Source organism: Oncorhynchus gorbuscha, linkage group LG10, assembly GCF_021184085.1.
Source record: "Oncorhynchus gorbuscha isolate QuinsamMale2020 ecotype Even-year linkage group LG10, OgorEven_v1.0, whole genome shotgun sequence".
Taxonomy (NCBI): Eukaryota; Metazoa; Chordata; class Actinopteri; order Salmoniformes; family Salmonidae; genus Oncorhynchus; species Oncorhynchus gorbuscha.
Genome location: NC_060182.1, coordinates 36,665,140 through 36,680,901, shown reverse-complemented (window position 1 = coordinate 36,680,901; position 15,762 = coordinate 36,665,140). Strand labels below are relative to the sequence as shown.

Here is a 15,762-nt window from a genome sequence, read left to right as displayed (position 1 = left end):
ACTTCTAACGTTTTGCTCCAGAAGTCCAGGCGCCATCTCTATAACATCAGACAGCAATATGCTTTCTCACGGGCCCTGAAGCTGAACCTCCCTGCAAATTAATGTGCAGTCCATATTGACTGCTCTGAGAACTACGGCTGCTAATACAGCACTCAAGCACAAGCTGTTCATTTTGGTGCATCACACCAACAGGCCACTTTGCACACATGGAGGGGGCATCTGCCCCTACCTCCTGCACTGTATCGGCATCCAGGCTGAAGGGACTACCTGCCATATGGCAACACCTGGAGCCCATCCTGAGAGAAATCAGAGAGATATGACCAGATGTGACAACCATCTTTTTTTTTGCGACGGTCCTTGCCACACAGTACAAGCAGCGTGGTAATTTTGACCTCTTTTGTACTGACATTTTCAAGAAGGGTTTTACAAGAGGAACCTGGAACTACTTTGAAGCCAGTCATGGCAAAGGTGCCCCAGATGGTGTGGGTGGCACATTGAAGAGGAGGGTCGACAGGCTTGTCAGCCAAGGAGTTCATATCCCCACGGCATTGTCCCTGTACCAAGCTCTGAGTGAGGGACAATCAAAGGTGGAATGGTTTCACATTCAGGAGCAAGCTGTGGAGGATGCAGTGAAAGAAATGCCAGATGAGGCTCTAACGCGTGGTCACTCTTTCACCTGGGAAAGTTCTCTACCGCAACGTCAACTGCATTTGTTCTGCAACAGGGAGTCTGGAGTGTGATTGCCGAAAAACAAAGTGCTTCAGGTTTAATGCCACAGATGACCACACAGAAGACCCCATGCACAGCACACCCAAAGAAGTGCAGTGGCACAGTCCAGAGGTTGTGGGGAAATGCTGTGCCCTGGTGTATGACCACAACATTTGGCCGTTGAGGGATGATCTCCTTTGGTATCCCTTTGAGGATGTGCTGACCCTCATTCCTCCCCCAGAGAACTTTACCTCCCGCCACATGGACATCACAAGTGAGGTATGGAATACTCTGGCCAGCCACTAAAATTAAATCTATAAATTATAACATCAGCTTTCTAAAATATTGATCAGTTCATGACTATTTTTGATATGCTCATTCATTTTAATGCCAGGTTGTAGGCCTACTGTGATATGACAATTTTTTTATTTTTGTCCATTGAATGTTTGATCAGATCCAGTTTGTGGTCTTGTTGACATATTTATTTTTTATCATTACTACTCATCCTGTTGATCCTTCTTCGAAAAGATATATACAATATTATTAAACAACATTTCTATGGTTCTGGGTATTATTATAAATCAGCTCGGCTAGACAATCTGGGCCCTCTATTTCTGAAACTATCCGCCGCCATTGTCGCAACCCCTATTACCAGCCTGTTCAACCTCTCTTTCATATCGTCTGAGATCCCCAAGGACTGGAAAGCTGCCGCAGTCATCCCCCTCTTCAAAGGGGGTGACACCCTGGACCCAAACTGTTACAGACCTATATCCATCCTGCCCTGCCTATCTAAGGTCTTCGAAAGCCAAGTCAACAAACAGGTGACTGACCATCTCGAATCCCACCGTACCTTCTCCGCTATGCAATCCGGTTTCCGAGCCGGTCACGGGTGCACCTCAGCCACACTCAAGGTACTAAACGACATCATAACCGCCATCGATAAAAGACAGTACTGTGCAGCCGTCTTCATCGACCTTGCCAAGGCTTTCGACTCACCATATTCTTATCGGCAGACTCAGTAGCCTCGGTTTTTCGGATGACGGCCTTGCCTGGTTCACCAATTACTTTGCAGACAGAGTTCAGTGTGTCAAATCGGAGGGCATGTTGTCCGGTCCTCTGGCAGTCTCTATGGGGGTGCCACAGGGTTCAATTCTCGGGCCGACTCTTTTCTCTGTATATATCAATGATGTTGCTCTTGCTGCGGGCGATTCCCTGATCCACCTCTACGCAGACGACACCATTGTATACACTTTCGGCCCGTCATTGGACACTGTGCTATCTAACCTCCAATCGAGCTTCAATGCCATACAACACTCCTTCCGTGGCCTCCAACTGCTCTTAAACGCTAGTAAAACCAAATGCATGCTTTTCAACCAATCGCTGCCTGCACCCGCATGCCCGACTAGCATCACCACACTGGATGGCTCCGACCTTGAATATGTAGACACCTATAAGTACCTAGGTGTCTGGCTAGACTGCAAACTCTCCTTCCAGACCCATATCAAACATCTCCAATTGAAAATCAAATCAAGAATCGGCTTTCTATTCCGCAACAAAGCCTCCTTCACTCACGCTGCCAAGCTTACCCTAGTAAAAGTGACTATCCTACCGATCCTCGACTTCGGCGACGTCATCTACAAAATTGCTTCCAACACTCTACTCAGCAAACTGGATGCAGTTTATCACAGTGCCATCCGTTTTGTCACTAAAGCACCTTATACTACCCACCACTGCGACTTGTATGCTCTAGTCGGCTGGCCCTCGCTACATATTCGTCGCCAGACACACTGGCTTCAGGTCATCTACAAGGCCATGCTAGGCAAAGCTCCGCCTTATCTCAGCTCACTGGTCACGATGGCAACACCCATCCGTAGCACGCGCTCCAGCAGGTGTATCTCATTGATCATCCCTAAAGCCAACACCTCATTCGGCCGCCTTTCGTTCCAGTACTCTGCTGCCTGTGACTGGAACGAATTGCAAAAATCGCTGAAGTTGGAGACTTTTATCTCCCTCACCAACTTCAAACATCAGCTAGCTGAGCAGCTAACCGATCGCTGCAGCTGTACATAATCTATTGGTAAATAGCACACCCATTTTCACCTACCTCATCCCCACAGTTTTTATTTATTTACTTTTCTGCTCTTTTGCACACCAAATATCTCTACCTGTACATGACCATCTGATCATTTATCACTCCAGTGTTAATCTGCAATATTGTAATTATTCACCTACCTCCTCATGCCTTTTGCACACATTGTATATAGACTCTCCTTTTTTTCTCTGTGTTATTGACTTGTTAATTGTTTACTCCATGTGTAACTCTGTGTTGTCTGTTCACACTGCTATGCTTTATCTTGGCCAGGTCGCAGTTGCAAATGAGAACCTGTTCTCAACTAGCCTACCTGGTTAAATAAAGGTGAAATAAAAAAATAAAAAATACAAATAAAAAATTTGTCACATTTATGTCATGATCTACAATCAATAGAAATGTAATCCATTCAACCCTGTTACTTTGAGAAACACTGTTACTCTAATTTCAACCCTGTTACCATAGCATTTATATTTAAATTATCTTAAATGATTTTTTCAGCCCACGAGGGTTTAACCTATTGTTCTTTTAATAGTTTGAATGTGTATATGCATGACGTATTTGAGAGAAAATTTGAAGATAAATACTGAAATTAGTAGAATTTTTCAATTTGTTAAAACAAAACGTGTGACTATTGAAAAGTTGGGCAAGATAGATTTCAAAGGTTGCATAAATGAATAATATAAGTCAAGTCTTATCTGAAATTAAATGAGCATTGAATGTGAATATGACTTTCTTTACTTAATGGTAAAGGATTTATTAATGTTTAATAAATCCTTTACCATTAAGTAAAGCAAGTCACATTGAATACTCATTTAATTTCAGATAAGACTTGACTTATATTAATTTCAGCAACTTTTGAAATTTATCTTGCCTGAGTATTCATAACAGAGCTGGACGAATGCCTGAGCTGGACGAAACAAATGATTTGACAGTTTATTGCATTTTTTCTTAAATACATAACAGAAAATGATCAAATAAAGGGTTCATTTTTCAAAAGTGTTGATGCCAAAATTGTACTCCAATTCTGGAATGACCCAGCTAACATTTGCCAACTTTTGGTTAGCTCTAATAGTACATCAACTGGCAAACTATCCAAGTTATTTTACTTATGTTGAAATGGGACAAAAAGGCTACAAAACATTTCCATACACACAACAGCTGCTAGATGCTGCTACCTGACAGATAGCTAGGGGCTAGAGCTGGACTGGCTGTGGTAGCTACTAGCTAGCTAGTTCATTCTCTTCAGACAGAAAGAACATCAGTCGAGAGGGGATGAAACATTAGCTAATGTTACATGTCAGTAACACTACTAGCTCAGCACTGGGTATAAATATTAATTCTTTCTGTTAAGTCAAACAGTTACCTTGACAACTACATCAGTCAAATAAAGAGCAGCCAGTTTATTCGCTGCTTTCTTTTACTACTCAGAGAAAAAGCAAACAGCCTACCCAACCACTCTGAGGTGTCTGCATGGTCCTCAAGCACAACTATGCCACTTTTTGTATCACAGTGCAATTATAAAAGTGTGTGTGTGTGTGGGGGGAGGGGGGTCATGTCCCCATTGAAAGTTGCGCCCCTGTCTGGAACTATAGCTCTATCGAGGGATTTTCAGATCTAGATTCTATTGTTACTCCAGATAATGTGATTACCTCCATACTTGGAGTTACAGGTTTGACTATTCAAAATGTCACCAGAGATTTTAACTAACCTGGTAGACTATAGAGAATATATTTGTTCTAGATTCGGCCAAACATGTCGTCTAAAATGTCTGTGTCCAGTTGCAGGTGATGCATTTGAATTTAGAAAATGCTCAGTTAAAATAAAAATTGTTGCTCCATGAAGTAAATCCATCAATGTGTACGCTGCCATTTTGTCTATTTAAAATGCATTTTCTCTCATTAATTAAGGTGGGTCCACCCCAAAGTGCCACGTCATGATGACACGGCTATCTCATGCTGGGAACTTGGAAATCTCCGACATCCAACTTCAGTGCGTTCACTGGGAAATCGGGGAGTAAAAACGAGATCTGATTGGAAAAAATAATTTTCGAACAGTAGTAAACTCTGGCATTTTTCTAGAGCTCCGACATTCCGACCTGAAGATCGTTGACATCATGATTTGACCTTGTTTTGTTTTGTCTTGAAAGCACCACCAATCAATAAATAGACAAGATGGCGGTGTACACATTGTTGGATTACTTCATGGAGCAAAAAAATATTTTATTTCAATAATGGTGCATTTTCTAAATTAAAATGCACCATCTGCAACTGGACACTTCCATTTTAGAAGATATACCCTTGGCCGAATCGAGAATGAAGATGGTATCACCAATACCAGGTTAGATGAAAAATCGGACGTTTTGTTTTGGCAAACCTGTAACTCCCAGTAATGGATACCGCTCATCTTTGGTTAAATCACATTATCACTGCAGTGCTAGCTGTAGTTTATCCTTTCAGTACAAGATTCATTCTCTGATCCTTTAATTGTGGGTGGACAACATGCCAGTCATGCTGCAAGAGCTCTCATAGGCTGGAGGACATCCTCCGGAAGTTGTCAAGCACAACGCCAGGGTAGTGGGTTCATTCCCCGGGACCACCCATACGTAGAATGTATGCACACATGACTGTAAGTCGCTTTGGATAAAAGCGTCTGCTAAAAGGCATATATTATTATATATATTAGTGTCATTATTACTATGTAAGTCTATGGAAGGGGGTGAGAACCTAGAGCCTCCTAGATTTTGTATTTAAGTCAATGTACCTAGAGGAGGACGGAAGCTAGCTGTCCTCTGGCTACACCATGGTGCTACCCTACAGAGTGATGTTGAGGCTACTGTCGACCTTCTGTGCAAAATAGTGTATTTTAATCCATTATTTGGTGGCGTAAGTATAGTTTTATCTAAAAAGGCCAACTTTTTAAGTGTTTTACCATTTACATTTTTTATGAAATTCACTGAGGATGGTCTTCCCCTTCCTCCTCTGAGGAGCCTCTACTGCTCTGTGTCTACACATTCTCAGGACCTACAAGTTAATTTAACCACAAGATGGCACAGTCACGCAAGAGTTGACGCACTGGACATCCTCCCCTCAATAAATGACACGCGAAAATACTTGGCCCTACAGTATGCTATAAAAGTTATACAAATGGATTTGTAATTGCACTGTCCTGGTTCCAGTTAACAAACTACTAATTAAAATTGTTAGGACTACTTTGTAGTTTCATAGCACTATGATGGCAATTTAATTGACAGCGTCTGTAATCTACAAGAAAATAATATTGTTGCAATATTTCATCTACCTAGTGCGCACGCTCGATTTACTCAGCTGAGCACCGGGTCCCAAAACGTACCCAACGCGTGTGACTGGGAACTCAGTCCACCCAGAAAGCTTGACGAGCTAAATCAAGCTAAGCGGGTCAATTGAAACAGAGTTTGCGCAGAAGCCCCGCCCAACAATTTCCATTGGTTGATTTGCATTGTTTTACTCCGTTCCCACCATCTGATTGGAAGCAACCCCAAGCAGTCATTGGCGCCTGGATGGGCTTTCCTTCAAGAAATCAACACGGTGAAAACAAGCAAAAAAGTTATTCGTGATTTCTTGTTTTATGGTTAGTTCCATAGACTCCTGCGCCTAAATCTCCCCAGTTCTGTGAGCCACCGGGCTGAATCTGACACGAGACCACATGGGGCGTCAACTGACGAGACGGGGCTCTCTGAGCTGGGCTTACGAGGGTTGAAGAATAGGGAGCAAGTTGCCAGCAGAGTAGGCTACACTACCCGAGTTCTGCGAATACATTCGCTGCTGATGCCAGGTATGTTGTTCCGTTTCCAAGGACTGCGTCGCTGAAGTCACCGGTGGAGGAGGTAAAACAAGTGCGCGGAACTAAGTTGGCCCCTGGCGAATTTTGGATGAAGAATTGTTAGAGGGTGTAGGCAACAGTTGTTTATGCTCAATAATTTAACGACATAGCTAGTTGTTCGCTGTAATTTAGTTCATGGAATTGATACATCGACTGAGTCAAGTGGAGAGTCTGTGTAGTCAAGGCTATAGACTCAACGACGGATCGATCCAAAATTGAGTTATTGGCTATTGTGCGTAATAGGCTTTTATAAAACTGTTTATCAGACCGATTCACTCTAAGTAAGCAGTAGGCTACTAATTCAGAAGTAGAGCTTCATTGCCCAGCTACCCAAGAATTTAGTGCGAGGGACAACATCAGCATCCCCGCGATCGATCTAGCCTCCTGCGACAACACTGACGCAGATAGTCTTGCACTACAGTCTACTATTGTATCGCAGACCGGTGATGTTACAATAATTCGGGATGTTCATACGGATAATGCTTTGAAATGACATTTGCTCAATGAATGGAATGGAATACAAAAACACCAGTGAGCAGATAGTCTCATCTCATTATCTCTGTGCAATAGTCACATCTGCATCTTAAAAATAACTGCTTGTCTCGTCTCTCAAACAACCACACAGTCTGGGACTCTAAAGATTTACAAGAGGGATTAAACATGTCCAAAACGCTTAAGAAGAAGAAGCACTGGTCCGGTAAAGTCCAGGAGTGCGCGCTATCATGGGGGAATGCCGAGGAGTTCGGCTCGGTTGTGGACGTACAAGGGGGAGCAGAGCTGGGAGAATTCCCATACCTGGGACATGTGATTACGGAGGCAATGGTCTGTCACGTCGGGAGGTTACCGAACATCGGGGACGTGCTTCTGGAAGTGAACGGCACCCCTGTCAGCGGCCTGACCAACCGAGACACCCTCGCTGTCATCCGCCACTTTCGGGAGCCCATCCGTATCAAGACCGTCAAACCAGGTATGTTTAGTGTTGTTATTACCGTTCAGAGGTTTTGCAGCCTAGGCCTACTCTTCAAAGTTATGCATTTTACCATGATGTGTTTCGTAATATGGCATACTTGTCGTACTATGGTAACCTTAGTCTGGTCTGTGAAATCAAATTGACCCCATACGTGAGCTGTGACAACATGCATTCTTCTAGTTAACTCTCACCTGCCCCAATGTCCACTCAGATAATCACATTCAGAAGACTTGAATTGTTGTCTTGCCAGTACACACACTATGTGTTGTCCTTTTGGTGTAATCCTATTTGCCCAGGGCAGTTAATGGCCCGAGTCATAGCTGTGGGGTTAACTGGGACTGCACACGGTCTCTGGTTGGAATGGAATAAATAGTCAGGCTTGTAATTGGGCTGCGTCTTTGGCCTCCAGGATAGTGGAAGGATCAGTTATGTGTGGCCTTTATGTGTCTCCTAGACTGCTTATGCCAGTACATCAAGCAGTATAATCTGGGTCATTCCACCAGTCCAGTGCCTTTTTGAGAAGTGTAACTTGGTTACATTTTTTGTTGTTGTAACATCCTGTCATAAAGATCACATGTTAAACGTGATAAAAACATTTTTAAAAAATCTCATCTGAAGAGGTACAAGGAAAAAGACTGTGACAAATACATGACATTACATTTAAGTCATTTAGCAGACGCTCTTATCCAGAGCGACTTACAAATACAGTAACGGGGAGGACTGTAAACAGGGTGGATGATTTCTTCTTAAGTGAGCCAGAACTCCCCATGAGGACTAGAATCTTGTTGTGTGCAACAGGGAGGGGCAATTGAATGCAAGCTGCACATGAAACAAGGTGTGAACATTTCTAGCCTGCTGTCTTTGTAACAGGGTGGACGCGTTATGCTCGACCTGCTCCGTTTTCCACCACAGAACACCAGAAAATGGCCCAAAAAAAAGACTAGGAACGGCTCACCTGCTTTTACACTGTTCTCACTATTAGATGTTCAATGTTTCTTTTGAAAAACATATATTTAAAAAGGAATGGTTTCACCATATTAAAATGTGAGTTCAGTTCATGTGACAAGGTTGACCTTCAACCGAAGGACAGACTTAAAAGAATCGCTACTCGCATGGAATCAATAATAATCTTCAGAGATGACTTTTGTCAAAGCAAAGCAACACAATAACCAGGGATTTATGAAGATGGTGAAACTTGAAGAGATTTTGGAATGAATTGGGCGACACGGGGTTGACAGAGGGACATGTCAAAATGCTGAATTTTGGCACTTTAGCAAATCTTCATATAAAAACAAAATAGGATTTATTGACTTCGCCGTGTGGTCTATATTAAAAGGCACATCATTTGATATGAATTCAGTTGGTACACCATTTCCACTTAGAAATATCAACGACCCAACTTCACTCAACGGAAACGTAGAGAAGTGGGAGACGTAGGATGCTGTAGAATGATTGTGCTAAGATCTTTGTAGTTCAGCAGAACGTGTACCTTCTAGCTTGAATCAGCGCTAGGCTATCAAATGTGCGTGTGTAATCCTCTTTGTTTGGATGGACAGATGTTGTCAGTCTTTCCCCGTCCTGCCCGGTTGCTCTTACGAAACGTCCTTGCGTTCTCCCCAGTGGCCTAGATCTTCTCCATGTCAAGGAGTTACTGACTTCTCCAACCCCATGGACGTTATCCCTCTCTCTCGTCTTATCTCTGATTTACATGAATGTGGTTACTGGTTTTGCGTATACACAAGGAGACGCATGTACATGAAGCGGGAATTGGTTGTCATACTTACATGGCAACTTGTTATGGGTGGTGGGAGGAAGTGGTACTTTTCGATGTGTGTAGGGTTTTGCTGTATAGACTGTCCCAAGTAGCACCCTGCTTTTTGGAACGCAGCCATGGTCCGAGTGACGAGACGCTCTGAAGAAACACTAGTGATGGGGGGGGGGGGATCGATAGTTAGAATCGATAGTTAGAATCGATAGTGTGCCTGTTATCTACCTTCCTTTCAAATGTGGGGTTTGGCAAACTTGATAGCCGTGCCAGCCGTGCCGGCCTCTACACCGTGTCGCTATCCCAGCCAGTCTCTGTGTAGTGTTTATCTGTCTATCTGACTATCCCTCAGCCTCATGGTTAATTCACACATCATCTATCTTTGATGGGGTCTCCATGCCTAGATGAGGCTGTCTGAGGATCTGATGTTACCAGGCCGATGTTGTTGTGAACTCCAGTCCTGAGATGCAGGGCCTGGGTTACAGGGCTATAGACAAGTAGGGGCTGTCACACTGTAGCCTGGCTAGTGGTAACCATGGCACCACTGCCCATCTGTTGGCAGCCAGTGAGTTTATGACAACAGGCACCTGAACTACACTGTGATGGTGGGGTTGGCCTGAGCTCAAAAGCTGAAGCTGGGTTGGAATCTTGAATCTGTTGCTTTGCTTACTTGTTAAAGCTATACTTTATTGCTATCGACGACTGTCTTTGTACTTTGTCTTGTCGAAGCCGGTGGTGATGAATCAATTTCCCTTGAGGGATGGATTAAGTTCTACTACAACACATACACACCTGTATGCATAGAAGTCCAATGCTCCAGTAGACTAATCTACAGTAACACATGATTGCATATCTTTGAGAATTATTGCAGTATTGCCTTATCTTAGCACTTCCTCACCCTCTTAGCTTGCTCAATGCTCTCCACCTTCTCTGTTGTTTTCTCTTCTCTCTGCGCTGCTTCTCCCTCATCTACCCTCCGAGGGACATGCCTTCTCATTGGTTTTCTGTTGTCTTGTGATTTCTCTCCCCTTCATTCAATCTCCTCAGTGACTCTTCTCTCTCTCTCCCTTCCCCAGTCTCCACAGCACCACGGGTCTATCTATAATACTATGATAGCTTATTACATTATTGTACATCAATGGAACAGTACATCTTCAGGATTGTGTGCAATCCAGATGCTGTGTTTGTGTGTGAGTATGGGGTGGTTGATTAATACACCCTAAATTTGCACTGAAAGTGCTATGATCCCAGAAGAGCATTTCCCATCCCGTCTTCGTAACTGCATATTCTAGCCATGAGCATTACATCTGTGGCTCTGAGCCAAACAGGAGAAGAGCCAATGTGATGCTGCTCTCTCTATCTTGCTGAGTGGCTCCAGGTCAGGATTGGAAACGTAGCACACGTCCTCTCTTTAAGTAGCCAGAGGGTGTGTCCCAAATCGGACCCTATTCCCTTTTTATAGTGCACTGCTTTTGACCAAGGCCCATTTTAGAAAAGTAGTGCACTATAAATGGAATAGGGTGCCATTTCTCCCTGGTCAAAAGTAGTGCGCTGCGGGCCTCCCGACTAGTGTAGCAGTCTAAGGCACTGCATCGCAGTGCTAGAGGCGCCACTACAGACCCGGGCTGTGACCGGGAGACCCGTGATGTGGTGCACAATTGGCACAGCGTTTGTACGGGTTAGGGGAGGATTTGGCCGACTGTGAGGTCCTTGTCCCATTGCGCGCTAGCGACTCCTTGTGGTGGCTGGGCGAATGCAAGCTGACTTCAATTGACAGCTGTACAGTGTTTCTTCCGACATGTTGGTGCGACTGACTTCCGGGTTAAGCGAGCAGTGTGTCAAGAAGCAGTGCGGCTTGGCACGGTCATGTTTCGGAGGACACGTTTCGACTCTCCTGAGTCCGTATGGGAGTTGCAGCGATGGGACAAGACTAACTACCCATTTGGATATCACGAAATTTGGGGAGAAAAATGCTTTAAAAAATGAGGGAAAAATGTAAAAAAGTAATGCATCCAGTGTTATCCTGGAATCAAACCTGATTGTGTGATCTGCTTTTGTAAGCAGATCTACAATTAGACACGTATTTGTAAAATGGATTGAATCCATTTTGAATTCAGGTTGCAACAACAAAATGTGGAATATGTAAAGGGGTACAACAACAAAATGTGGAATATGTAAAGGGATATTTGTACCCCTTTACATATTCCACATTTTGTTGTTGCAACATGAATTCAAAATGGATTCTATCCATTTTTCTCTCACCCATATATACACAATACCCAATAATGACAAAGTGGAAATATGTTTTTAGAAATATTAGCAAATATATTGGACATGTAATACATAAATATCTCATTTACATACCTACACACAACCCTGAGTCAATACATGTTAGAATCACTTTTGGCAGTGATTACAGCAGTGAGCCTTTCTGAGTAAGGCAGCGTAGCCTAGTGGTTAGAGCGTTGGACTAGTAACCGGAAGGTTGCGAGTTCAAACCCCCGAGCTGACAAGGTACAAATATGTCGTTCTGCCCCTGAACAGGCAGTTAACCCACTGTTCCTAGGCCGTCATTGAAAATAAGAATATGTTCTTAACTGACTTGCCTGGTTAAATAAAGGTAAAAAATATATATATATTTTTTAAAGTCTAAGAGCTTTGCACACCTGGATTCTTCAATCTCTGTCGTTGGGAATTGATCATCGCTAGACAACCATTTTCAAGTCTTACCATAGATTGTCAAGCAGCTTTAAGTAAAATTCTAACCCGGCCACTCAGGAACATTCACTGTCTTCTTGGTTTGCAACACCAGTGTAGTTTTGGCATTGTGTTTTAGGTTATTTTCCTGTTGAAAGGTGAATTAATCTCCCAGTGTCTGGTGGTAAGCAGACTGAAGCAGGTTTTCCTCTAGGATTCTGCCTGTGCTTACCTCCATTCTGTTAAAAAATAATTATCCTGAAAAACTCCCCAGTCCTTAATAATAACAACAAGCTTCCCCTTAACTTGTTGCAGCCACCACTATGCTTGAAATTATGGAGTGTGGTACTCAGTAATGTATTGGATTTGCCACAAAAGTAAGACTTTGTATTCAGGACAAAAAGTTAATTGTTTTGCCACATTTTTGCATTATTACTTTACTGCCTTGTTGCAAACAGGATGCATGTTTTGGATAATTTTTTTATTTTGTACAGGCTTCCTCCTTTTCACTCTGTCATTTAGGTCAGTATTATGGAGTAGCTACAATCCTCTATTGTCTCATATCACAGCCATTCAACTCTGTAGCTGTTTTAATGTCATTGGCCTCATGGTGAAATCCCTGAGTGGTCCTCTTCCTCTGGCAACTGAGTTAAGAAGGTGCCTGTATCCTTGTAGTGACTAGTTGTACCAAAGTCTAATTAATTACTTCACCATGCTCAAAGGGATATTCAATGTCAGAATTTATTTTTTTGCACTTCTTTGTGAGGCATTGAAAACCTCCCTGGTTGATTCTGTGCTTGAAGTTCACTGCTCGACTGAGGGACTGTACAGATAATTGTATGTGTGGAATACAGAGATGAGGTAGACATTCATAAATCATGTTAAACACCATTGTTGCACGCGGAGTCCATGCAACTTATGTGACTTGTTACGCATATTTTGACTACTGAACTTATTTAGGCTTGTCATAACAAAGGGGTTGAATATTTATTCACGCAAGACATTTCGTCTTTTGATTTTTAAATAACTTGTAAAAAATAAAATCAAGTGGTGTACATTTCTTCTGCTATTGAATCCATTTGAAATGAAAACTGGAACCAACAAAATGTGGAAAGAGTCTAGAGGTGTGAATACTTTACTTTCTGAAGGCACCATGTTAAATAGCCCAGCAGTGACTCGTTATGATAAAACCATTCATGAGAGAACCATTTCACACTGGTTTTACCATCTCCGGCCCAGCAGAGTACCGCTGTAGTGTGGTGTTTAATGTGGTTTGTCTCACAGTGCTAGTTTTATGAGATGGCTGCTCTGTTTCAACCAGTGGAGGGTAGCTTTACCCAGCCAACAACGTCTGTAACTTCTGTCCCAATCTCTTAACATATTTCCGCTTCGATGGACAAAGTCTTGTATCCGTTGGAACGGCTGTCTCTATACACTGGCAGGAAAGTCTTCTTCCTTACAGCATTGTTTTATCACAAAACACCATTTCATTATTTGGGTAGAACGGTACCCCTTGTTCCCAGCTCACACAATGTCAGTAGGAGACAACACTACCAGAAAATGATGCTATTACAGAAGGCTCCAGCTAAGTAAATAACTAGTGTTGGTTGCCTTGTAAATGTCTGTCTCTCAGTGGGTTGTTAACCACTGACAGTAACAGCATAGCACTGTCACACTCCTCCCAGTCTTCCCTGTTTTTTTTTGTAATTAGATTAAATCAAAGTTTATTAGCCACGTACACAGTTTTGCTGATATCACAGGTGTAGCAAAATGCTTATGTTTCTAGCTCCAATGCAGCAATAACGAGCAATATAATAACAATACACACATTCTCAAAGTAAAAAAAAAAAAATGTTTAGCGATGATCAAATGTGTTCATTTAGCTTTGCCTCGGTGGTGGTGCCTTTCACAGTGCCTTACCTAGGACCGAAACAAGCCTGAGAAGTTCTCAAAGTCTTACTTCCGTCATGGTGCAGAGAGGCTCACTGACAACAGGCCTGTCACAGAGGGGAGTGATACCTCTTAACTTAATGGGCTTGTAACAACATTCTGATGCTCTATAGCTCACCATGATCATGGACTATGGAATTGTTAGTCATTGTAATGGTTCTTATCAGCCCTTATCAGTCATGCTCCAGTGTTTGAGATAGATGCATTATTACAGTCTCCCCGGCCTGCTTAGACAGGTTAGAACCTTCTCCCTTTGGTTATTGGCCCACTGCATTCCAGATGCAGATGGAACTCCACTTGATCTCGTCTTCACGTGTGCGTCACAGGAGGCTGGTGAGGGAAGGACGGGTTCAATCATTCCTGGATGGGAGTGAATGGGAGTGAATGGGAGTGAATGGGATCAAGCACATGGAAACCACTTGTGTGATACCGCTCCCTTTATTCTGTTCCCGCCATTACTATCAGCCCGTCCTCCCCAATTAAGGTGCCACCAGCCGTGTGTGTTACTCACGCCTTTTGGAGGAGGGAACACAACACCCTAATACACTCAACTCCCCGTGGAGTGAAAGAGGTATGTGACTGTAAGTGCTGGAAAGGATGACCGAGGCAGAGAATATTACCGTTAACAGGAAATGTATTTCCTTAACACGGTAATTGTCGGGAAAAGGGGCTTGACGGAACCAAAGCAAAGAAAGTAAAATGTTAGTCCCCTCCTACCTACCAACTACTTACCTATTCTTAGCACCACCTGGCACACTAACCAAAATACAGGGGGTGGTCCGCCCAGGTCTTAGCTACTGTGCATAGACAGAGTACATACTACGGGTATATGCGTGCCCGCAGGCCTGTTGCCTAAACACTCCCAAGGTGCCTTCCTCTTCCCCCCAAATGAAACAGAATAAGTCAAACTCTGAACAATTTGAATAAACTAAAAACACTAAATCCTATGGCATACACATACCTCTGCAGGACCGGCTATAAAATACTTTACAACAACTTATACTGGGCAACAACCAACACAGGACATCGCAGAAGGAACACTGGTTTTTCAAGCTGCAGAAATAGTCGGTAATTGCAGACAGCTGTATCTCCTAACGAGAGGGCGGGGTAAGATCTCCAATCTGAAATGGGGCCGACCAATCAGCTGCAACATACAAACCCAAATCAATACAGAAACTGGGGAACGTAACAGTGTGGTATTACAGGCCTGACGTGATTCATTCCCTCCTACCGGCTGCTGTCTCTGGGCTCATTCCCCAACCCTGTCACTCTCCTTCGCTCGCCATCCCACCATCCAATCCGCCCGTCTGTCCGACAGCTAGGCTGTCAGTGGGGAAGGAGGGAGGGAGGGATGGAGTGAGAGCGAGCGAGCGGATGGGTGCGCGGAGGCCCCAGACAGCAGCAGCTGCTGTGAATACTAAAGCATCCCCCCTCCTTCTTTCCATCCCTCCCTCTCCGCCCCTGACACGGCCGACTCCTGCAGCAGCTCTCGCTCAGTACTAAGGTGATTTTTATATAGGCTGTGTTCCGGGTCATCTTTATTGTAGTCGCATTCTCCGGTCGCATTCCAGGTCATTTGCATTGCAGTCGAGCTACGCAGACTATCAGATCTGGTCGGGAGAAAGTGTTTTAACTTCGAGCACATCTCAGAAGATTACAGTGTTTTTCATTTGCTTCATGAGAAGTTCTAGAAACACTTTTAGGCATTCTTCAGACATCGCA

At 43.5% G+C, this 15,762-nt stretch overlaps 1 protein-coding gene across 2 annotated transcripts in view; it reads left to right on the top strand.

Annotated features, from left to right (window-relative positions):
- The first annotated feature begins 6,324 nt into the window (after positions 1–6,324).
- Positions 6,325–15,762, top strand: part of LOC124045992 (membrane-associated guanylate kinase, WW and PDZ domain-containing protein 3-like) — a 194,169-nt gene continuing 184,731 nt past the window's right edge. Inside the window, exons 1-2 of one of the 2 annotated variants that reach the window (XM_046365876.1) lie at positions 6,325–6,610; positions 7,284–7,625. In XM_046365876.1, the coding sequence (XP_046221832.1) occupies positions 6,604–6,610; positions 7,284–7,625 (349 nt within the window). In that variant the 5' untranslated portion in view covers positions 6,325–6,603. The remainder of the gene's footprint in view (positions 6,611–7,283; positions 7,626–15,762) is intronic. The other variant, XM_046365877.1, reaches the window with a different exon arrangement.